General features: G+C 37.3%; 1 protein-coding gene across 3 annotated transcripts; it reads left to right on the top strand.

Moving 5' to 3' along the window:
- Window positions 1–1,567: 1,567 nt before the first annotated feature.
- Window positions 1,568–18,750, top strand: SPAM1 (sperm adhesion molecule 1). 3 transcript variants are annotated; one of them, XM_066182990.1, is made up of 5 exons: window positions 1,568–1,655; window positions 12,033–12,131; window positions 12,430–13,223; window positions 14,689–14,778; window positions 16,602–18,750. In XM_066182990.1, the coding sequence occupies exons 3-5, from the start codon at window positions 12,465–12,467 to the stop codon at window positions 17,304–17,306; spliced, it is 1,554 nt and encodes a 517-aa protein (XP_066039087.1). In that variant the 5' UTR covers window positions 1,568–1,655; window positions 12,033–12,131; window positions 12,430–12,464; the 3' UTR covers window positions 17,307–18,750. The 3 variants fall into 3 exon arrangements, with proteins under 3 accessions (XP_066039087.1, XP_066039086.1, XP_066039085.1); XM_066182989.1 differs by adding an exon at window positions 2,193–2,254 and having other exon boundaries at window positions 12,033–13,223; XM_066182988.1 differs by having other exon boundaries at window positions 12,033–13,223.
- Window positions 18,751–22,324: the final 3,574 nt, after the last annotated feature.

Below are 22,324 nucleotides of genomic sequence, written 5' to 3'. Positions count from 1 at the left end.
AAGTTGAGAATTATTTTCCTTTATTATTTAATACTCAGATGCCTTATTCTGGGAGGAAATTCCTCTTTGACAAGGGAAGTGAATGTTAGATTAGAAGATGAGTGGTAACGATGCTGGATGGGATTGCTGACTGTAAGAATGCTGTGGAGTGGAGCATCACAAAGGTGCAATGTTACAGGAGAGAAAACCACTGCTACTTGTGAAGTGGTAAAGCCTTGTAGTCCACAGCTTGGACTGAAACAGCAACAGCTACCATGAGTCTCTCTGCAGTAATTTGACCTACATAGTTTAATTACTGTTTATCTTAGTTTCCTTGTTTTCATGACACATAAAGCTGGCTGCCTATTTTCCAGGAAAAAATAGCAGCTGGAAGAATTCAACACAGACTAAAACATATTTTAGCACTGAATTTGAACATTCCAAAACTTTATTTTCATTTTTTTTCCTTAACTTTTACCAAGCAATATTGATTGAAAGCTCTTATGCAAAATAAGAGCAATGGATATACTAGGATGTTACTGAAGAATGATAATCTGAAAATGTATAATTTGAAAAGTTCTATCTTTGTTCTTCATCATAGCAAGCTACTTCAGAATATCTTTTCTCATAATTTTGGAATAGTTTTGTAAACTAGTTTTTTAAACATTTTTTCCCAAAATAATTATTTAAAATTGTTGTTCTCCAGTTGACCTTAAAAAATAGCTGAATATTTTGATTATTTTCTAATTTGGAGGATTTATCATTATATACATTTAAGGAGGACGTGTCACATAATATCAAAAACTTATTAAAAAATATTACCCAAAGAAAGTGATGTATGACATCTAAAATGACAAAAAACCTTCAACGTAGAAATGAATGTCTTGAAACTGAAATTTATTCCAAAGACAAAACTGTTTTTATGCCAGGGAAGATGAAAAATAGTTTTTAAATTGAAATATAGAAAGTATAACAGAAGGTCCACCACTCAAAATGACTCTAACGTGTGGCATTGCCTGCCTTCCCTTTGGTGTGGGAAGCCCTCAACCAACCCAAAGTGCTGTGTGAGCATAATCAGAGTTTAATGACAGAGAGTGGTTGTTTGTTTAATTATAAAGCTCCAAGGGTTCTGCCTAAATCCCTGTGAGAGCAATCAGAAGGTCCAGCTCAGCACCCAGCCCAGTGATCTCCAGGCATGGCAATCCTGGGATCTGTTCTTCAGCAAAGGATCTCTTCTGTGACCTTGTTTCACACTCTGCATGAATTCAACACCTGGGGGTATTCTAGATCCTGGCGAAGCAGAACATGGTTTTGCTCTCCTCTCCCCTTCTTTTTTTTTACCTCCACTGGACAAATCCCTGATACATTGATACATTAAGTCAATCTGTATTTCTTTTTTTAGAAAAATAATGAACTATTTCAAAGAATTTATTCAGTAAACTACAGAAAATGGTGCAAGACCTGTGACAAGTAACATGCTTTTGTACTATTTAACTGCAATCAGCTGTGTCAGAAGACACCTTTCATCAACTACCCTATAATTATGCTAAAGCTTTCACCAAATGACAAATCCCAATTGGCTGGGCCAGAGCCCTGCCTTTCTAGACAAGGGTAATAATTTTGTCCACTCACTTGATCATTCATTTCAGCAGGTCCTGACCTGTGGAATCATTGAGGTGAGTTTTTACTGATTATTTTTATGCTAAATTTTATTTAAAATTTTTACTATTTTTAAATTCAAATCTCACAGAGGGAAGGTAAAATTTAATAAAACTTTCCAAAATGATTGTCAGGAGTTGTGAGGTGGTGGAACAATCACTTAGCTGTGTTACACACTCAGAACTGTATGTGGCACTATCAGCTGTTTCGCTCTCAGCGTATTTTAACTTCCTTTTTTCAATGCCAGTGATTCATTGAACTATTAGATACATGAAAAATTACTTACTAACTGCACATACATAGCTGTCGGAAGTATTAAGTAAAATCTATGTCTCCAGACACAAAATTGCTAAAACAACCTTATTTTAACAAAGTCTTGTTTAAAGCTTTTTAGGTTAAGTCCTTACTCTAGGCAATTTTACTTAGGGGGTGAGAATAGGTTTCCTTTACAGGTATGGGTATGCTAATAGGGATTTCTCCTTCTTTAGGAATCTAAAGTTTATTGGTTTAAATTTATGGCTGGGAAAATTTAATATGAAGTTACTTCTCCCTAGTGAATGCTTCTAACCAGGGGTGAAAGAAAAGACACCTGCATGTTTTCATTCTTTCAACTCGGGTAAATATGTTGCAGTGTAATAGTTATTTTTTTCACGAAGCCACGGGCAGGCAAGACACTCCACAAAATATCTGAGGCAAGAGGTTTGAGTCAGAGTTGCATGTAAACAATGGAGCACGTGCTGGGCAATCCCACACAGGTGAGGGCTGGCATGGGTATCCACTAAAACTTCCCAGGAGGGAAAATCTGAGAGGGAGTGAGGATGTGGGCAGCAAGAGCCTGGCCTGACTGACACACACTGTCCAAGTCCCAGCTCCCGTGGCAAGTGGTCCAAACTCACTCCACATGTTAGACGTTAAGGTCTCTTAAAACCAGGAGATATCAGTGTGTTTCTCAGCTTTGCTGTTTAGTCAGAGTTAGTGAGGGCTTGCAGGTTGTCTCAGTTAGAAGAAGATGGGGTGGTGGGGTCAGCTGTCCCAGCTGTATGCCCATAGAGAGAGCACCAACTTTGCCACCCTAACCAGTGGCAGGCCCAAACAAAAAGTACTCATTTCCTCAGCTGAGAGCCACAAGCTCTTGTTTTCAGTTCCTGTGCTGTAAATCCTTTTCCTTAGGCTTTCTCTGAGGGTTATGCTAATGTTCTTGCTCAGACAGGCCCAACTGAGCTCCTTTCTTCTTTTCAGTCGAACTGTTAATTCTCTGCATACCCATTTCCCAAAACAATGCTCGATAATACCAATGCCTCCTTAATAAATCACTGGTTTTCTGCATAGCTTTGTACTCGCTTTTGTTTTGAGACTTTGACATCTGTTTACCCATCTCTCCCACTTATCTCCAGGGATGGGTGGCAATTAGACTGGCTGTGGCTCCTTGGTATTAGTAAGTTTATCAAAATAACAAATGGCTAGTGAGGGCTGTGAAGGAACAGCAGGTGAAAAAGCACACAGTACGAAAGAGAAATTACGCGTGAGGCAAGGTTTATTTTTTTACTGCAGTTTCATCTTTTTGTCAGATTTTATTTATTTATATCCAATCATGGGAGAAAGGAATATGGAATGAATTACAGTCCCAGGAGAGGAAAATTAAAAGGAGAGAGCATTCAGGTATTGCAGAAGAGAACTTAAAATTGCATACTGTGAAGACATATGTTAATGTACAAACTGGTATGAGGTTAATAATCCATATTTATTTCCACGAATAATTTGCTTTGAGGACCCTTCTTGCTGCTACCCCTGCCTCCTGTTGCTCTAGCAACACACTGTATAGAGCGTGGCTACTGAATATCCAGGAATAATTTCATCCATGCAGGTTTCATTTACCCCAGGGGTGTTTCTACTCCTTTATGTTTGAAAGGGAACTCCACTATCATCTTTTTTGAAGACTACTTTTTCTAAAAAGGATGGCACAATTTTGTGACACAAACAGTTTCAGATACAGAACGGACTGCTGTGTTAATTTGAACACTGCAGTAATTCCCAGGATTATGCAAAAGTCTATCCTGCTTTCTTCTCCAGAGCAATTTCACCTTTTCTAAAAAGCACAGTTACTTTCATACAGTGTAGATTTTTTTTTTTTTTTTTTTGTTTCATAAATCCTAGATTAGGGTAATAGTTTCTTGAAGGGGAATAAAATATATTTTTAATACAGATGTGAAATACCTGCTTTGTATAGAAATGTAACTGCAGTTATTTCTGTGCTGCATGTTGGCTTAGAAGGCAAGAATGTATATTTTTATGTTTGGTTCAGACTTCTGATTTTCAAAATAGAATTCATAAGGGAGATGATGATCATTAAGTGCTTACTAATAGCAGATTATAATCCTCTGTATTATGGGCCACCTTTGATACTGTCTATACATTTGTAGGTATAACGTTGTCCTATTTGGAAGAGCTCCCTGAGAAGGTCTAGCAAAGTGCTTAGGAAGGTTGTTCTTGTACAGCAACATGCACAGTGATCTACACTAGAGCCCTTTGTAAATATTGCTGTCCAAAAGAATTTAAAATTATGCTGGAATGAATGATGCTGCAGAAAATACGACACTGGGCATCTTAAGTAATATCCCTAGTGGGTATTTGACCAGGTGACCCTTAAAGGTCCCTCCTAACTCAAAGCATTCTATCAGTATGAAAATTTGACTTCCTACTTGGAGAAGCAGTCAGAACAAAGAAGAGGCTGAATATACAAGTCCAAAGAAAATTGGCTTTGGGCCTTTGTTTGTGTTTGTTTTTTTGAAGGCTTCTAATTAGAATTATTCAAGCGGTTTTAGTGTAATATAGAAAAAAATGTATTTGACTAAAAATATACCAAAGAAAACCACTAGATGCTTTTGAAAACTGAGCTGATTTAAAAACTGGGCAGTATTCTAGGTTAGGATAGCAGTGGTGTAGTACAGTGATCCAAATATGCTTCCAGGGTGTTCTTGCCTTTAATTAGCTATATATTAATAATCTATATTCATGGTAAACACACAATTATATTTTTAAATTCTGTATTTACTGCCAATGCATTTTTCTTGCTAGACAGAATATGTTTGGGCTTGTTTTGCCACAAAATACTAGCGATTCAGCAGACAGTGAACATTTTGCAGGGTAATCTTAATGAGACAGAGTACTTTACAAAGTCACACAGGATCAACTCTTATTTTTGTCCCTGATTCCTCTGCAATAGAAACTGTCATTACAAAATCTGAGTTCTGCCAAATCTATTTATACATAATACAGCAAAGAAGATTTTTCCATATACTCTTAGGAATGTGTTCAGATGGATTATTTGGCAAACTTGATAAAAAAAAAATCAGAACGTCAATTATCTGTTATGATATTAAGAATTGTTACAAAATTGAGAATTAGAACTTGAAAGATAAAAAAAAAGACAATGAAAAATATAGAGATCTTACTAAATACATGAAAGTAATCCTGGAACACTGCAGCAGTCATCATAAGACTATGAAAATAATTGGGTAAGTTTAGTTAAAATGTATAGTTTAACCAATTTAAATAAAATTAGTTAAAACTATATATTTAACTCATTTAAGTAGTTAAAAAGATTTAATTTAATTTTAAATAATTAAAATTTTGACTACTTTTGAATAGGTATTTTTAAGGAGGTTTGTCTAAAATGTGGATGCTCAGTTCCTGACCTTTACATCACAGGCATATTTTGATTCATTTTCACAGTCAGGAATGCTGGTAGAAATTTTTTGGGAGTTTTTTTTCAGGTCCTCATGTACTCACTGCCCTGTACTCAGAAATGGAACTCAGGAATGGGAGTAACCTTTGATGAAAGAGATGATTTGGCAGTTCTTGATGATAAGGACAGCCACAGCACTGGGGTGTAGTTTGACAAACATCTCTTAAATCAGACATGCTGACTAAGCCAGCCAGTTTGGCTGGTTCATGTACCTAACTATAAAAACCCCTTCCTCTTCTCTGTATCAGCTGAGGCATTTTCAACCTCAACAATTCATTATGTGGCCTCATTAATAGTTGCCTTAGGCCAGCTAAGAAGGATCTACTGACATGAGGGTGGAGTTTTAAAACCATGGTCAAGATCAGTGCTTACCAAATTCTGACTATACAGAGAAGAGAAGCTTACAGCACTTGTAACAATGAGGCCACATCCTCTATGCAAATATCACCCTTCACAGGTCAAACCTGCCATCAGCTGTGTAGCACAGATGGTTCATACCTCCAGAGGTGGACCTTCTTTCTGTGGATCTTTCTATTCCTCACCACTAATGTTGATGTTATCATCGCAACACCCATATTTGTTAGTGCTAACTGAATGTCATTGCCTCTTCTTTAAGAAATGCCAAAATGACCCAAATAGGGAACACAACACAACTGCAACGTTATTCTTCCCCTTCTTCTGTGGCTGTTTCATGACTCTGACACCTATTTGTAATGAACAAACAGCAACTAGCCAGAACAGGCATCTCTAAAAAGAGAAGGAGGGTTTAATTTGAAGTTGCAACGGTGATAACTGTCCCCTTCATCCAGAAGAAAGACTCCTCCAGAACAGAATGGAAGGGAATGGGGCCATTTCCCAGAGTAGCACCACTGAGACACCCAAGGACAGACCAGGACAGATGTCAGACACATTGACTGTTTTCCACTCATCTATAAAAAATGCATGCGTTGACCTCAGACAGCCCTTTCACAGCAGTGTGGGCTGATTTGATCCTGTTTAGAGAAACTGTGTATGGCTGTCTCAGTATTGCTGGTAACTTTAAAAAATGCTTCGTATTACCCTTCAGGTTTCTTCCAAGTTTAAACATGTTAATATTTAATTCAATATATACTTAGTCTGCTCCTCCGAAGTCTATTCTATCTCTCCTTAGGACTTAATCAGTGCTGACCTCTTCACAGAAGCTAGAATTGAGTCATTACACATCTGTACAACTTTACATTTTTGTAACCTTCAGATAAAAGAAAATACAAAGAAACTTTTCCCAAGAACTTAAGTTATGCTGTCTAATACCTTATTTTGTCTGTAACATCAAGAGCTATTTCTACACTGAAGTAGCTAGTGTTTATATGAAAGCAAAAGAATAAGGAATAAATCCTTAATATTCTGGTCCTATCTGCATATTTGAACATATACCTTACATCACAGCCTCAGGCATTTAAAGACTTAAATGCAAAGACTGAAAGAGCTAGGTTTCTCTGTCCCATAAAAAACTGCAGCCCTACATGCTGACATCTGTATCCATATTTTCTTTGGCATAGGAAAAGACCAGCCAATTTTCACTTTTCTTTTTTTTTTTTTTATTATGCCATTAATTAATAGGCAATATCATACTGTTGGCAATGAAACAGTTAATGAACACAAGTATGTAATCTATAATCTAAAATGATAACTACATTTATAATCTTGGTACCACAAGTGTTCTTACATGCTGTTGTTCAACAAGATAGTACAGTTCAATAACACTCACCTTCTCCCTTAGAAGTCAGGAAGAGCACGCCTGCTTTCATGTGTCCAAACTAAAACCGAAACTGCAAGATTTTAGAGACTAATGCTTGAAATTCAATAAGTGTAACTAAAAATATTAACATAAGAATATCAGATACCCTTTTTTGTTTATTGGCTTAAGTTTAATGACTTGACTAAGCAATGCCTAATTATATCAAGGCTGAATGTGGACTCTCATGTCTAACTTTGATAAAAAACCCTTGAAACTGAATTCCCCTAATGTTTAGAGGCAGGTTTTGAACATAAGACAAACAGTATAATCAATACTTTTTATTGTAATATACCATCCACTTGTGGGACAACAAACATTGATTTGAGTGAAGTATGTATAATACTTCTTTACCTTTTGTTTTCAAACTGTCTTTGGTCAAGTGGAACCTTTTCAGAGTCCACCTTTTTCAGGGACATGCGGCATGGCCCAAATCTATGACTGTGTAGATACCAAAACACAGAAGCACACCAGCACTTTCAACCATGTGTGTTTCTGCAATCCAGTTTATGCTGTGAAAAATGATGCAATAATTAAGCCAAGAAAATTAATATGATTTCCTGTAATGCTTAACTCTTACAAATGCCAGATTTGGGAAAATCTAAAGTCAAAACTTTTTCCCTAGACAAAAGGCACTTAGCTCCGTCAATATGTACCTCCAGTCAGGTACCCCATGAACAATTAGTGTTAATATATTGTAAAGTAATTGACTTTTTGACAAGGGGAAGGGCAGCTTTATGACTCAGCTCACTTAGACTAACATAAATGAGACTGAAGAGAGGAACATTTATCAGAGCTGTCATTGTTAGGCTAGGATGAATCCTTTTAACTGGAAACTACCACATAAAATAATCTGTTAACTCATACCCAGTAGAGTACATCATAGCAAGATTTGGAGGAAAATAATTTCCCAACAATCCGTTAAATTTAATTTTGCAAGAATAGCCAATAATAAATGAATTCTAGCTAAATGAGTAAATGTAGTATTCAAAACAATGTTTTTCTCTTTTCCTTTACATCAAGCCAGCCTATTACTAAAATCCTCTCATAAAAAAACCTTATAGAAACAAATAATAAAATTTATGTTCTGTAGTTTTCTGACTTCAATGGGGCAAGAAATCTCTTATAACCAAAGCCAGAGGAACAGTAAAAGCCAAATTACTCCTACAGCTTCTTTCTGAGGGCTTCCCACTTTCTTGTGAGAAAACCAATCATGTAAAAGATCACTGTCCTGGCAAGTGCTGGTGTGTATCAGCTGGTTATGTGTGAAAATTTATTTAATTTGAATAAGCTGGAAAAAGTATCTCACCAGAATTTCAGTGCAGAATTCTGTAAGTTTGTCCTGGAAGTCTCCATCTGTATTCTCTCAGGAAGTGTCACTTAGGATAATGCAGGAGCCAGGAAGAGAGATGATCTGGTGTACCTCATAGTTACAAACAGGAAAGGTGAAGGCTGGGTCTTGGCTGTAGTGATTACGAGATGGTGGAGTTCAGGATCTTGAAAAGAGTCAACAAAGGAAATGGCAAGATCAAAACCACTGCCTTCAGGAAAGCACATTTTGGCATCTAGAGGTATCAGCTTGGAAGAATTCCTTGGGAGACCACCCTGGAAAGAAGGGTCCAAGAGCTGATTGATTTTTAAGAATCACCTTTTCTAAGTTCAAAAACCTCCACATACAGGAAATCAAGAAACAGCAAGATCAGCTCCTGCCAAAGCTCGGACAAAATAAGGAAGCACACATTAAGTGCTAGCTGGGACAAGTGAACAAAACACACTATCTGAACTGTTGGGATGTGGTTAAGAAAGCCAGAGCCCACTTGGAGTTACATCTGGCAAGATGTATGAAAGGTGACATGAAGGCCTTCTAGAAGTATAGGAACAGCAGAAGACAAGGGAAAATGTGGGCCTAGTGCTGAGTGGGGCTGGAAAGAGCAAAGCATAAGCAGGGACAGGAACACTTACGCAGACTGGACAGACACAAGTTTATGGGACATAATGGTATGTGCTCTTGGGGAAGATGAAACAGGGAAACCTTATAAATATGACTGCTTGGCAAAAGATTCTGAAAATATGAAACCTATAAGCAAAGTAGAAATGAAAGCCAGCTTTGAGATGTAGGATACCAAGCCTTAGTTACTATATAACCTGAAAACAATGGTCTAGCCAGCTGAAGGGGAATCTCTTTTGATTGAACAATACCCTACTGCTAGCTGAGGGATCCAAAGGTCAATTCAGCAAGAGAAAAGAGTCTAAAGAGTAGCTTTCAGAGTTTAAAATGTAACACAGTGTGGTAATGTAGTAGTTCTTATAGGCTGTATGTAAATTCTGTAGGATTTGTGTCTTGCAGTGGTTGGTTAGTGTAAATTAGAATATTCACCACAGAAAGAGATATAATGTACTGTAACAAGAATTTAGCCCTCTTAGCTCACTCTCTCCCTCCCTCCTGAGGACTCCAGAGATCTCTCTCGGTGCCATCCCGTCAGCTCCTACAATGTGCCTGCAAGGAGCAGTGTGTGCTGAAGAAGCTGCTGATGTCATTGTAAGGCCATTCTTGAACATCTTTGAACAGTCAGAGTGATTGGGGGAGGTTCCAAGGACTGGAAGAAAGTAAATGTAACTCCTTTCTTAAAAAGGTTCTAAAAAGGAGATCCAAAGAACTATAGGCTGGTCAGACCAGCCTCACCCCAGACCCTACAAAGAGATGATTGGCTTGGTGGACAAGGAAAGAGCATTGAATACTGCTGATCTTGATTTAGCAAGGCTTTCAACATAGTCTCCTGTAACATTCTCACTGATTAAGTACAAGCCAGATAACTGGTCAGTGAAATTGAAAACTGGCTGAACTGTCAGACTCAAAGGGTTGTGATCAGTCCAGAATGTACAGCTGCAGCCCCATCGAAGTCCAGCTGGAAGCCTGTTTCTAGTAATGTATACTAAGGCTTCATTCTAGGTCCAATACTATTTAACATCCTGATTAATTATCTGAACAATGGGGAAGAGTGTTTCTGTGGCAAGTTTACAGATAATCCAGACTTGGGAGTGGCACAGGATCATGCTGCCATTCAGAGGGACCTCCACAGACTGGAGAAAGAGGTGACAGAAACCTCATGAAGTTCAACATAAGAAAATGTCAAGCCCTACACCTGGAGAGCAATAACTCATACACCAGTACAGGCTTGTGAGCTGAATGGCTGGAAGGAAGTTGCAGAATAGGCTCTACAAATTTGACTGGATTGAGCAATGCATCTTTGCACCATTGAAGACCAACAGCCTTTTGGGTGGCATTAACAAGAGTATACACCACCAATAAGTCAAGCAATGTGTTTATTCCTTCTAAGCAATGTCTTTATTCTTTCTATTTAGTACTGATCATGCCACATTTGGAGTGTTGTGTCTACCTCTGAGCTCTCCAGTACAATAAAGCAACAGGCATACTGGAGCAAATCTGGCAAATTGCTACAAAGATGAATAAGGGATTATAGCATTTGTCACATGAGGAGAGGCTGAGAGAGCCAAAATTGTTTAGCCTGGAGGAGAGCTGGCTCTTTCCTGCTGTCATCTCTGGGCAGCTGGGGGAAATGCATGCAGACCTGTTTTCTGCAAATTTCATCAAGCAGATGCCATGCAAATGAGGTAGTGCTCTTGAAGCAATTTAAATGAACAGAGCCACATCTCCTTTCCTGGTGATCCGATCTATGATCTAAGTCTAGTTTATAAAACTCATTCTTGGCAAGGTTTCTTTAGTTATCACATCAGCAGCTGTGTGATGATGAAATATCTGCATCAACATTTAGATTTCAGTCCATCTGCTGATTCTTTACAAGATTTGTAGATTCCACTTCTGGCTGAATTCAATAAATACAAACTAAAATCTTCTTTGCTTTTTTTTTGGATCTGTCCTTAGAGATTTTATATTGTCAGCCACTCCATGGCCCACTTCATCGTGACCCCTATATTTTTGTGTACACTCTTATATAATTCTTACACACTCTATTGCCTCATCACAAGGCCTCTACAGAATGGGACGGATTCAGGTTTGAACCATTTCAAAATCAGAAGGAATGTAGATTTAGGAGTTACTGCACAGAGAATGCTTTAGCTAGTAGGATTCTATGTAAAAGCTGATGCCTATACTGAGGCTATCACCACTAAATGTGACTGCCCACTGAGGCTGTGGGTATACAGACAGCCTCAGCTTTCCTAATGAACTGCACCCCTGGGCAGCCTTTGACTTGGGGCCACTTAATCTGTACATCTCAAATGGCCTGAAGTAACATACAGCTGGTCATAAACCAAAGTGATACACAGGTGTTTGAGCCTGTTTAAAAGAGGTCTGGACAGAAGATGGAGTGCCTACAATTATATCAGATACCTCACTGAGTTAAATGAGTATCCATCAATTGGTTTTCTGCCAGTGTAAAACAGTCCAGGTTTGTTTTGTGTTATGTTGTATCTTCCTTAAGGGCTCTGTAAAATTAACAAATGAAGGATTAGAACTTTATTTTGATGTAGGTGAGAAATACTATATATACATTGCTGTTGAATAAGAGAAGTCACTATGAAACTGCTTATTTTTACAGGCATCAGTAACTGACACAATCAGGACTCCTTCTGTGCACACTCACTCTGAGCCACTGAATACTGTTCCACTCTCTGTTTTAAATCTAGGGTTTTTATATCTAAGTTTTAGGTGTAAAACTGCCAGTGGAATGGCACAGCTTATTTCTCTATGGTTGCACATTGTTCTTTTCCCTCAAAGGGGAATTGTATTCAAGTATTACAATATATTCAAAATCAGAAATGGTATTTGTTTCAAGGTTAGAAATTAAATATTTATAATTTCTTACGTTACATTTGCTTCTTTTTCTGCATTAGGTCTGAGAAGTCATTGAAAAGTTTCCTGCAGCCTGAAATGACAGAGTGCCTTGTAAAAAGGACACCCCTATTTTACACCCAAGAAATATTGCTTAATAGGTATTGATCTGAAGAAATATATTGTATGGTTAAGTCTTTGACAGACCACCAGCCTTCTGAACACCCAGAAAGCATTTAGTTTTTGTCTGATTGGAAGCACCTAATGTCACTGCACATGGTACAATGGAAACTCTAAGACAAAAGCAAAGTTTTGGCATCTGTGTTACCTGTACATACCCTGTAGCATCTGGTGTGCTGTTTGCCACTTTTCTAGTTTCTTGCTGCTCATCTCTGAACATAAGAGCTCGTCCCCTTGTTTCTAATTCACCTTTCCTTTCTATCTGGAATGCTCCCACAGAACTTTGTACTGAAAGGACTGGAGTGCAGCTGGACATGAATTTTTTTTCCCTAGTTGGAAGCACACTAAAGACATCCATTGGGCAAAACATCACTCTCTTCTATCCAGACAGGCTTGGCTACTACCCTTACAAAAATGAAGTCACAGGAGAGGCATTCAATGGAGGATTTCCTCAACTCCCACTGCTGGATGATCATTTAAAAAAAGCCAAAGAGGACATTCAATTCTACATTCCTTCAGATGAACAGCTTGGATTGGCTGTCATTGACTGGGAAAACTGGAGACCTGTGTGGATAAGGAACTGGGGATCAAAAGATATTTACAGACAGGAATTCATTGAGCTAGTTCTGCAGAGAGACCTCAGCCTATCAGAAGCTGAAGCCAGAACTATAGCTAAAACGGAATTTGAATTTGCAGCAAAATCATTTATGTTGGAATCTTTGAAGCTGGGCATAGAAATGAAACCAAATCGTCTGTGGGGATATTACCTTTATCCAGACTGTTATAACTACGATTACAAACAAAACCCACACAATTATACAGGAACCTGTTTAGATATTGAAATAGAAAGAAATAATGAGCTTAACTGGTTGTGGGAGAAAAGCACAGCACTTTATCCATCTATCTATCTAGAGACAGCCTTAAAATCTTCCAGAAATGCTCAACTCTTTGTTCGCAACAGAGTTCAAGAAGCCATTAGAACTTCCCATGTCTCTAACTCTAGTCATCCCCTTCCAGTTTTTGTATACACACGTCCAGTATTCACAGATGTCTATGAGGAATATCTTTCTGAGGTGAGTGAAGCTAGACCTTAAATAGTTCAAATTTATATGGCAAGATGACACTTATTTAGCAAATATACTAACTTGCATCAGAAAGAAACGTGCAATTTTGTCTAAAAACATAATCTATCACAGAAATTTTACCAAACAGAACACTAAGAGGTCTATTTTCAAACCCTTCTTATTATATTTATCAAACAGTATTTTATTCTCTTGAGTTGTCCTCACATGTAACAAAATATCACAAAACTAGAAAACATATTAAGAACACTTACAGGAAAGAAAAATGAGTAAAGGCTTGCAAAGAGAATTAGTAATACTGGGCCTCCTTTTTAGGTTATAAGAAAAAAATACAGTAAAATGGAGACTTTCTTTCCTTAAAAAGTGTTTAAAGCTAGTGAGAAAATTCTGTCCTTTGTTGTACTCAAGTAGCTTTTAAAATTGTATTTTAGCATGTCATGGGTTAGTTAAAGTTAGGCTCTGATTAAAATCCAATCATCTTATTGCAGTTCCGGCTATACTTTTCCCTTCATATTTGTGGACACCCACCCTGTCAGAGACACCACCACTCTGGGTAATCTCTTAATGGTGTTCCAGCCCGAGGAAGGGGGAGTTAGAGTCCTGGTGATGGCATTCTATCTGGTGTCCTCCCACATTCTGAACAGAGTATTAGCAAGTGTCGTCCCCAGCTCTCTGTGGATACTTTCAGGGAGCAAGGGGCCCTGTTGGGATCCTTATTAATAATTTAAATCCTATTATCTTTACTTTTTTTTTTTTTTTTTTTTTTGGTGCCGTGCCCTGCAGTAACTTGCCTTTTTATTGTTTTTTTTCATTATAATAGTCCTCTCCCATCCCATATACGCCTTAACATTTTGCTAGGACTAGACTAATAGCTGACCCTAAAAGGAGAACTGAACAGAAACAAATTTCCCAAATCAATCTCTGTAAAAGACCAGAGATATTCTCTGTAAAAGGGAGATTTCTACTGTTGAAAGCTCTTTCTCTTGCTACTTTTCTGTTTTAGCACTTTCTGGTAAAAGAAAATAAGTTAAAAAACGAAACAAAACAAAACCAAAAAAAGAGCTGTGCTTCCCAGTATCTTTACCCCACAGCATTACTGCAACCAGTTACTACCAACTCTGAGCTGCCAGGAGGCAATGCAGCAAAACAAGTCTTAACATGCTTGGAGGAGTGTATATCATATACCTAACCACTGGCTCAGTTTTACAGTATTGTTTTTTTAAACAGATGACATATATAAATGGGACATTGTCGGCAACATTTTCTGGTATCACCTGTGCAATCCAATTCCAGGATAAAACTGCACAACTGAGAATAGGACATTTGCCTTGTGCATCATAGCTTAATGTCTTCAAAGTAGTTATTTTGGATATGCCATTTACTATATTTTTTTTTCATTTGCCCTTATGTTATAGGTTACTTACATTTGTATGATTCTTTGCATGTTTTCCTTCAGGATGACCTGGTAAATACCATTGGAGAATCTGCTGCGCTGGGTGCTTCTGGAATTGTAATCTGGGGTGATATGAATCTAACACAAAGTAAGGTATGCTAGACCAATTATCATATGAATTTTTTAAAGAGAAATAAAGTGAAAAGGATGTATAGCATTATGATCACTTAGTATCATCTACTTTTAAAATGATGGCTCCATATTGCCAGCAGTGTTTTGTAGTCAAAACCCAAGCACATTAGAGGCTTATTAAGGTCATTGACTATGCAGAACAAGAGTTCAATCTTTTAATGTATCGATACTGTTGACTCTTGTTAATTGGATAAGTTACTACGATAACCGTAGGGAAGTTAGCACTTGTTTAATTAAGTGTAAGAAAGAATTCCTCTATCTTCATTTCATTTTAGTCATGATGTAAAGAAAAAATTACTTGGGCTCACCCAGAACATTTTTTAAAAGACCCTTCTGCTTTTTGGAGTGGTGAACTTGGCAACATCAGTAGGAGAACTCAGTCTGTAAAAGCTCAGCCCTAGCCTGTTCTGTGTGTTGTAAATAGTGCTTTGATCAATTTCATTGTTTGAAACATCCGAGTCAGAAGAAAAAAAAAACAAACTCTAGTTTGTTTTAGGAAGGGGAAATACATAGTTTGAGAAACTTACAAGGATGTTCTCCTAATTCTTTCCAGGTAGCTCATTCATAACCAGGCAAGTTAGATTTAACAGACTATTGTATGGGAAGACTCTTGTGAAGTCTTCTGAGTGCAAAGAAATGAAACGCTTCATCCCTGCCAGACCTCCTGTCACAGAAAGCATGGCCAAATACACCTCCACAGCTCTGTAAGGTTGTTATTCCCCAAAGCATCCCACTTTGACTTTTTTGTATGTGCCTGCCTTTGAGAAAGGATATCAGTTGCACCTGGAACATTTCTGCCCATTATCTCAATATCAGAACATAGATGAGCATCAACTTTTATTGTCTGAATTTTGAGATTCCTGTGAGAAAAAAGAACTCTACACAGCCCAGTCAGACTATGTATTTGTGCACTAATTGCACCTGATTTTTCACAGCTTTCACAGTCACTAGCATTTCAGCAATGAAATATTACTGTAAGCCTCACTTCTGCATCAACCAAAAGTTCTTAGGAGTATTTTTATATATTCCTAAAAGAAAACCAAAAAACCTACATACATCTTAGATTCACCAAAGTGATCTCCATGGGTATAAATATAAGGCATATCTACATGTGGTGTTGGGCAAGTGACCATAATGTCAGAAACAAAGAGAGAATTTTCAAACCTTCTGGTTATTAAACTGTGCAAAGAATGCACAGAACATATGGCAATTTCATGGCCAGTTAGAATGATCAATTATCTTAGCATACCTTCAATTTGACCACCTGACAACAGCTCTTTTCATTTAAAAAAGCCATGAAAGGTCCCTACCCTATGGCCAAGCTATTCAGGTCAGGGGAAAGCTAAAAAGTCTCAGAGATTACTTGATATAAAAACTATTTGTTTAGGCTGAAGAGGTGAGGGGTTTTTTTTCCCAGATCAATTCAAACTATTTAAAACTTGAAATGAACTTCAATTCTTCATGAAACTTGTTTAAATGCATCTGTTTCAAAAAGCTACATGAAATATAGAGATAAAATGAACACTTAAAGACAATTGCTTTCTGATCTAACTGCCTTTTGTAACATCTCCAGCATCTACACAATGTAAATTTTCTGTGATCTTTGAATTTTATAACAGCTTCTCAGATAAACTTGCTTCCAACAGCAAGCTAGAGCTATTATCAAATCCTCAGGGGAAACATTTATAGATTTATAAATATATATACTGTGGTACTGTTATTAGAATGGCAGCATTTTAATGGTTTCCATACTAAACTGCGGAGGTATAATGCTCTTTTCACAGAACACCTGTAGAACTCTGGACAACTACCTTAGGAGGACTTTGACCCCATACCTCATCAACGTCACAATGGCAGCCAGAATATGTAGCCAAGTGCTGTGCCAAGACTCAGGTGCTTGTGCACGGAAAAAATGGAATTCCAGTGACTATCTTCACTTGAACCCTGAGAATATTGCAATTCAAATGACAAAGGATGGAAAATATACTTTACAAGGGCAACCATCATATCAGGATCTGCAAACATTCATAGAAAAATTTGATTGCCATTGTTATGCAGGGCACAGCTGTGAACCTAGACTTGATATAAATGACATCCATTACCTCCACGCTTGCATTTCAGAAGATATTTGCATTCAGATCTCCTCAAATTCACTTTCAAACATAGAAGCCTCAGAAGAAAAGATCCTGTCTAACAGAACTGCATTTTCATTTATCTCTGAGAGTAAGGGGACATTATCTACATATCCTGAAATAGAAGATTTCCAATCTACCTTTAGAAATAATATACCTAATGTAACAACTGCAGAATATAACACTGTTACAGCTGCCAGTAGCTATGATTTAGAAGAAAATGATACTCGTACTTTCAGCAGTTCTTCATCCTATAAGATAAGGATGTTTAATCTGTTTCACTTAGTTCTGCTTTTGAGAACCTTAATTCAAATGACCCATGAAAGTGAGAATATCCTTTTCCCTGACTATATCTGAAATTCTAAAGGTTTTATTTACAAAACAAACAAACAAAATAATTCCTGAAAGGTTTATGGTCTTATCTGTATCAGGTAACCTTTTCTAATTCATAGGTGCCACTTCAGCTTGAATGTACTTCTTCAGTTTAGTTCTATAAACTAATATTTGTGCCAAAGATATATTGGTCTATACTGACTTTGCCATATGAGAGGATAATCCAGAATACGAAACATTTTTTACAGTTTATATTTTTAACCATTATATTTGGAAAAAATTGTTGACAATGCCCTTTTGTGTACTTCAAGTTAAGACATTTAAACATATATAAAATAAGTCATCAGGTTTGATGCTCTATGCAAAATTTAACTTAATTCCATATGAATGGAATTACCTCTTAAAAATATTTGCCTTAACTTTAGACATGTGGAACTTCGCAGCATAAAATTTATCTGATTAATGTAATGTTCCTCCATTTTCACATAACCTTTAGGGATGCCATAATTTTTCTTTTAATTAAATAGATTTGTAACTCTTCAAAAGGTTCTAATTTCAGTATAAATGCTGAGTTTGAATATTACAGCTTCATTATTTAAATTTTGAGCCATAGTAGTTTATCCTTTCTTCTCACAAACCCTCTCCCTGATTTCAGATGTCCCTTTCTTGGTTTACAGTTGTTTTGTCTTGCCAATACTCACAATTCATCTGCTCTACCTGTGCATTCTCTGCCAGCACAGGTCACCAGTCCTGGTTTCTCCATCCACCCATCCCTAGGAACTGGATAGGGCTGTATGTGCCATTTGGACAAAAGTCTGTGCATGGGACTGTATGCCTTGTTTTCTCCAGAAGAGTCTCTTTGATGAAAAACAGTCTGCTCCTTAAGAAAACCCAGTACTGGAGGCAAAAAAATAAGTGTTACTGGGGACCTGAGACAATCTCAGGACCACCCTTCTGATTCAGTTTGCTGACAGAACTGAAAGTATTTGCTTAATACTATTCCATTGCCAAAAGCAGTGTGAAAGTAGCAGATACTTCAGAAGAAAACTACTCCCAGTATCATATCAGGGGTCCAGTTATGATTAACATATAGTCAGTTTAAGCCTTTAGAAGCAATTAACTGCAGTTTATTTGATAAAATAACCTTTTCAAATTATTATGTCAGATGCTTAATAGACAGTTGGCCTTCTGATGGGTGAAGAGTGGCTGCTGGCGTGGATACATTAAAAATCTCCCCAGAGCCAGGCATGATCTGCATAAATAATTCACCACATCCCACAGATATAGCCTGCCTCACTAATGAAAATAACCAGGACTTCAATATAGGGGCCATTTAGTTATAAAAAGTTCATTCCTTAATCTAGCAGAAAACATGTATTTTATAAATTTTCTTTGGATTTTCAGGTTGTTGGTCATAACAGAGATGCAGAAAAATAGATGAAGCCTTTAGACTTAACATGGAGAAATAATGTTTTATGGCTTTTGAACAGCAAGTTATCAAGAGGAAGGACAATTTTCTCATCCCAGCTACAGTGACAAGTCCACAAGTCAAAGCTGTTTCTGCCATTAATGTTCCAAGTGGAATCATGAATATAAATATATATATGTAGCAGATTGTTCAGTACAAAAGAATCCATCTGGTTTTGATCACCTGTGTAAAACCATGCTTTTTTCCACTGCAGCTTTGATATTGGTTATTTTATCTTTGGTAAAGAAAAAGCATGGTATCATAACTCCTGTGCCTGAACTCCCTTCACACTGCATTTGTGTTAACTATCAAATGGTTTCTAAAAACTGGAAACATCACTGGTAATGCCTTAGCAAAACTTGTATGACTTACATGAAATTTTGATTTTTTTCACAACGCTTTGACATGGCTAAACTGAAAGATATTAGATCTGTAGCACTTTGTGCTAAGACAGCTTGCAGGTTAACAAAATCTGCAAGTCTTACCATGAATACTTTTGACTATCAGCCAGGTAATAGCAAGCAGAACATTTGTGATGATTTAAGCAGGAAATCATCAAAAAAGGAGGAATGAGAAGATAAAATCACAGAAGAGTTGAAACAGAACACCCAGGACCTCCCAATGGATGCAGAGGAAGTAAACTGCAGAAGTGAAAGAGTGAAGCAGTGAGGAATGTGGACAGACCACTCACTTCCCATTCAGCATTTTTATCTACCTGTTACTTAATATTGACAATCTTTCCCTAAGGCTCACTGTAAAGATAAAGGAACACACTAACTGATATGTTAGACCTATTCATCCAATCCCATCTCTTTTTTTTTCTTGAAACAGCCAGGACCACAAAAGTGGAAGAAAGATCAGAGGAAAGCAGTCTATTGCAATAAACTGTGCCTTCCTAAGTTGCATGTGTAAGCAGCTATCTACCTTGTGCTCTGATGCACAATGCTTTGCCAAACACTTTTCAAATTTCATTCAGGATTATTTATGTTACCTATGTGTATCTGCAATTCATGCTATAAATCCTACTGACTTCAGGATTTAGGTCTGCTACGTGTTAAATTACAATATTTTCCAAATATATTATTTTTCTCTGTATTATATTTATATTACCTATATTCTATGATAAAGAGTCACCATGGAGTCAATGAGTCTCCACGGAGTAAAAGGAAAAAGAAGGAAAGGGCTGATATGCCTTGCATTGCTGGTGACTATCATAAGTTCAGAGCCAAATCCATTTTCTCCTAAAGTGGACCCCTTTCCAAAGAGATTTTTTTCTATTCACTATATTGCTTGTAATTGTTAGTTAGCCTTATAGTTTTCCGTTCTTGCATTCTTGTAATTTTGAACAGATTAAATACTAGAGGAACAGTTCATTTTGATTGCCATTCATTATTTTGTCTTTCTCCTTTCTAGAGAGACCTCAGGCTGGCAATACTTAGGGACACAGAAATGCTAAAGTGGGCTTGATGAAAGAGTCTGTTTAAGTGAAAGCTATTAAATACCCTCCTCCGAGGTTTTGACATTTTGCTAAAATTTTAATTGAAATTCTGCTTCTCTATCTGAATAATCTGGATCTAGTTTATTGTGCTGATTACTCTGAGACATACAAAGATATTTGTACTTTAAAAAGAGAAGACAATTGGCACTTAAACAATCTGAACAGAATAAAAATATAGTCTAGTCCTCAGCTTACAGTTTTTTCCTTTTTTTGGTAAAAATAACAACATGGAAAGATGATTTGGGAGGCCAGTAAAATCACTTTGTAGACCGCCTAGGATGTGACTAGAATCCCAAAGTGTTCAGCAAAATTCACTTTATTCCCTGCATCAACCTGGGATACCCTGTTGTAAATACATTTATCAGCAAAGAATTGTACAGAAAATTTCAGGCCTGTACAATGTGTTCTAGACAACTTCCAGACAGATTAGATTTCTATATGCACCTATCCATCACTTTTCAGTACAAACAAGACAGCAGAGACAGTTCTGTAATTTTAAAACACATTCAGTTATGAATGTTATGATGACCTTTTTAAGATGACAACTAAATTCCACCCGTAAGCATACACACCTAAAACTTACTTGAAATATTTTTTCACACTGTGCTTGTGCCAGCTCTTTTGCACTGGCAAATAGCCAACAAAATTAGGGCCTGAGACTTGAAGTTGGAGTAATGAGTTCCATTTCAAAAAAATAACATTGATACAAAAAAAAAAGTTTATTGCGTGTCTTAAAAAAAATACGGCTTTATTTATTGATTTCATCTTTCCTAAAGACATTTTTTTGGTGTTTGTTCTTGTAATTTCTTCTCCTGTGCTACTGAAAGCCATTGTATAGATGTCTGGAAACAGAACCAAAAAGTTTACTAGTCTAACTTCATCCCTTACCACTTCTAAATCACTCCCAACGTGTGGCTACCCCAGACCTCCCTGTCTGTTTTTCTGGAAATGCTTCATTGAATATTAACTCAGCTTCACAATATTTTTCATCATGATGATGATGATGTAAACACACTGTATTCAAGATAAATTCTAAGCTTTTGTGTACACCAGTCAAGGATCAGGGTCTTTACAGGATAGTTCTTTCACATAGCTGTTCCAAAACTCTTGCAGCTACTCTTCTCTTCACTATCACTGCCACTCAGGACTGCAAAAGCTTCCCACATTTGTTGTCCCTTTTATATATATGAAAGTATAAGGGCAAGAAGGTAAAGGGCACCAATCAATATTAAAATCCTTAAGGGAATAACTTTGGATTTAATTACGTTCACTAATGTGTTACCATCATCAAGGTATATTGATTATATTCTCTTTGGTCAGTAGTAATTAGATGACATTTTTCATTGTATGCTTATATAAGCCTTAGTTTGTAACTGATAGGGTATTTTATTGATTATTAATCAGACACAAACAGACAGCATGAAAATTAATGTGGATCATTACTTTATACATTCAACTGACATTTTGGCTTTGTGCACACAATTCGAGGGTGGTGCTCAGCACCATATGGGCTCTAGACAATATGCAGTCACCTGTCTCTGCCTTTGTTTTTGTATCAGGAAATATATTTATTCAACAGAACTCTTCAAGATCCTGCAGAAGAAATATACCATATTTTGGCAGTCTCATGGACCACCCTCAGGCTACTAGCAGGTTGAGACAAGATGACAGCTTGCCTGTGTCAAGTGATTTCCTGAGGCAGGGACAAAACAACCACCCGTTTAAAGAGAGGCTAAGGGCACCCTGCAGACCCACAACAAAAATCTGGTTAATGTCACAACAGAGCACAAAGTACCTTATGGCTGGGGCAGCCGGGAATTAAGGGCACTGGACTAATAACAGACTTAGGCTGCCTGCAAATCCTATGCACTATTTCAGCATGAACTGCATATACCAAGTTTAGGTATCCAAATCACAGCATTTTTGAGTTAAAAACCTTAATCTGCCACTTTAACAGTCCTTACAGAACTCCTTCCTCACCTTTTCCCTCACCACAGCATGACAAGAATTTAGGGCACATACTAGAGCCGCTGGAGCTGCAGCCAGCAGAGGGCACAGATGACACATGCAGACACT

The sequence above is a fragment of the Chamaea fasciata genome, unplaced genomic scaffold, assembly GCF_029207755.1.
Source record: "Chamaea fasciata isolate MVZ Bird 193981 ecotype frontalis unplaced genomic scaffold, bChaFas1.0.hap1 SCAF_5, whole genome shotgun sequence".
Taxonomy (NCBI): Eukaryota; Metazoa; Chordata; class Aves; order Passeriformes; family Sylviidae; genus Chamaea; species Chamaea fasciata.
Note: the sequence above shows the minus strand (reverse complement) of the source record. Positions and strands in the feature narration are given on the sequence as shown.

What these genes read in the sequence shown, in the direction of transcription:
- SPAM1 (XM_066182988.1), top strand. Translation starts at nt 12,255, where the DNA reads ATGGAAACTCTAAGACAAAAGCAAAGTTTTGGCATCTGTGTTACCTGT. An exon ending in ATGAGGAATATCTTTCTGAG is followed by an intron (nt 13,224 to 14,688) that starts GTGAGTGAAGCT and finishes GTTTTCCTTCAG; the next exon opens with GATGACCTGGTAAATACCAT. An exon ending in TGAATCTAACACAAAGTAAG is followed by an intron (nt 14,779 to 16,601) that starts GTATGCTAGACC and finishes CTCTTTTCACAG; the next exon opens with AACACCTGTAGAACTCTGGA.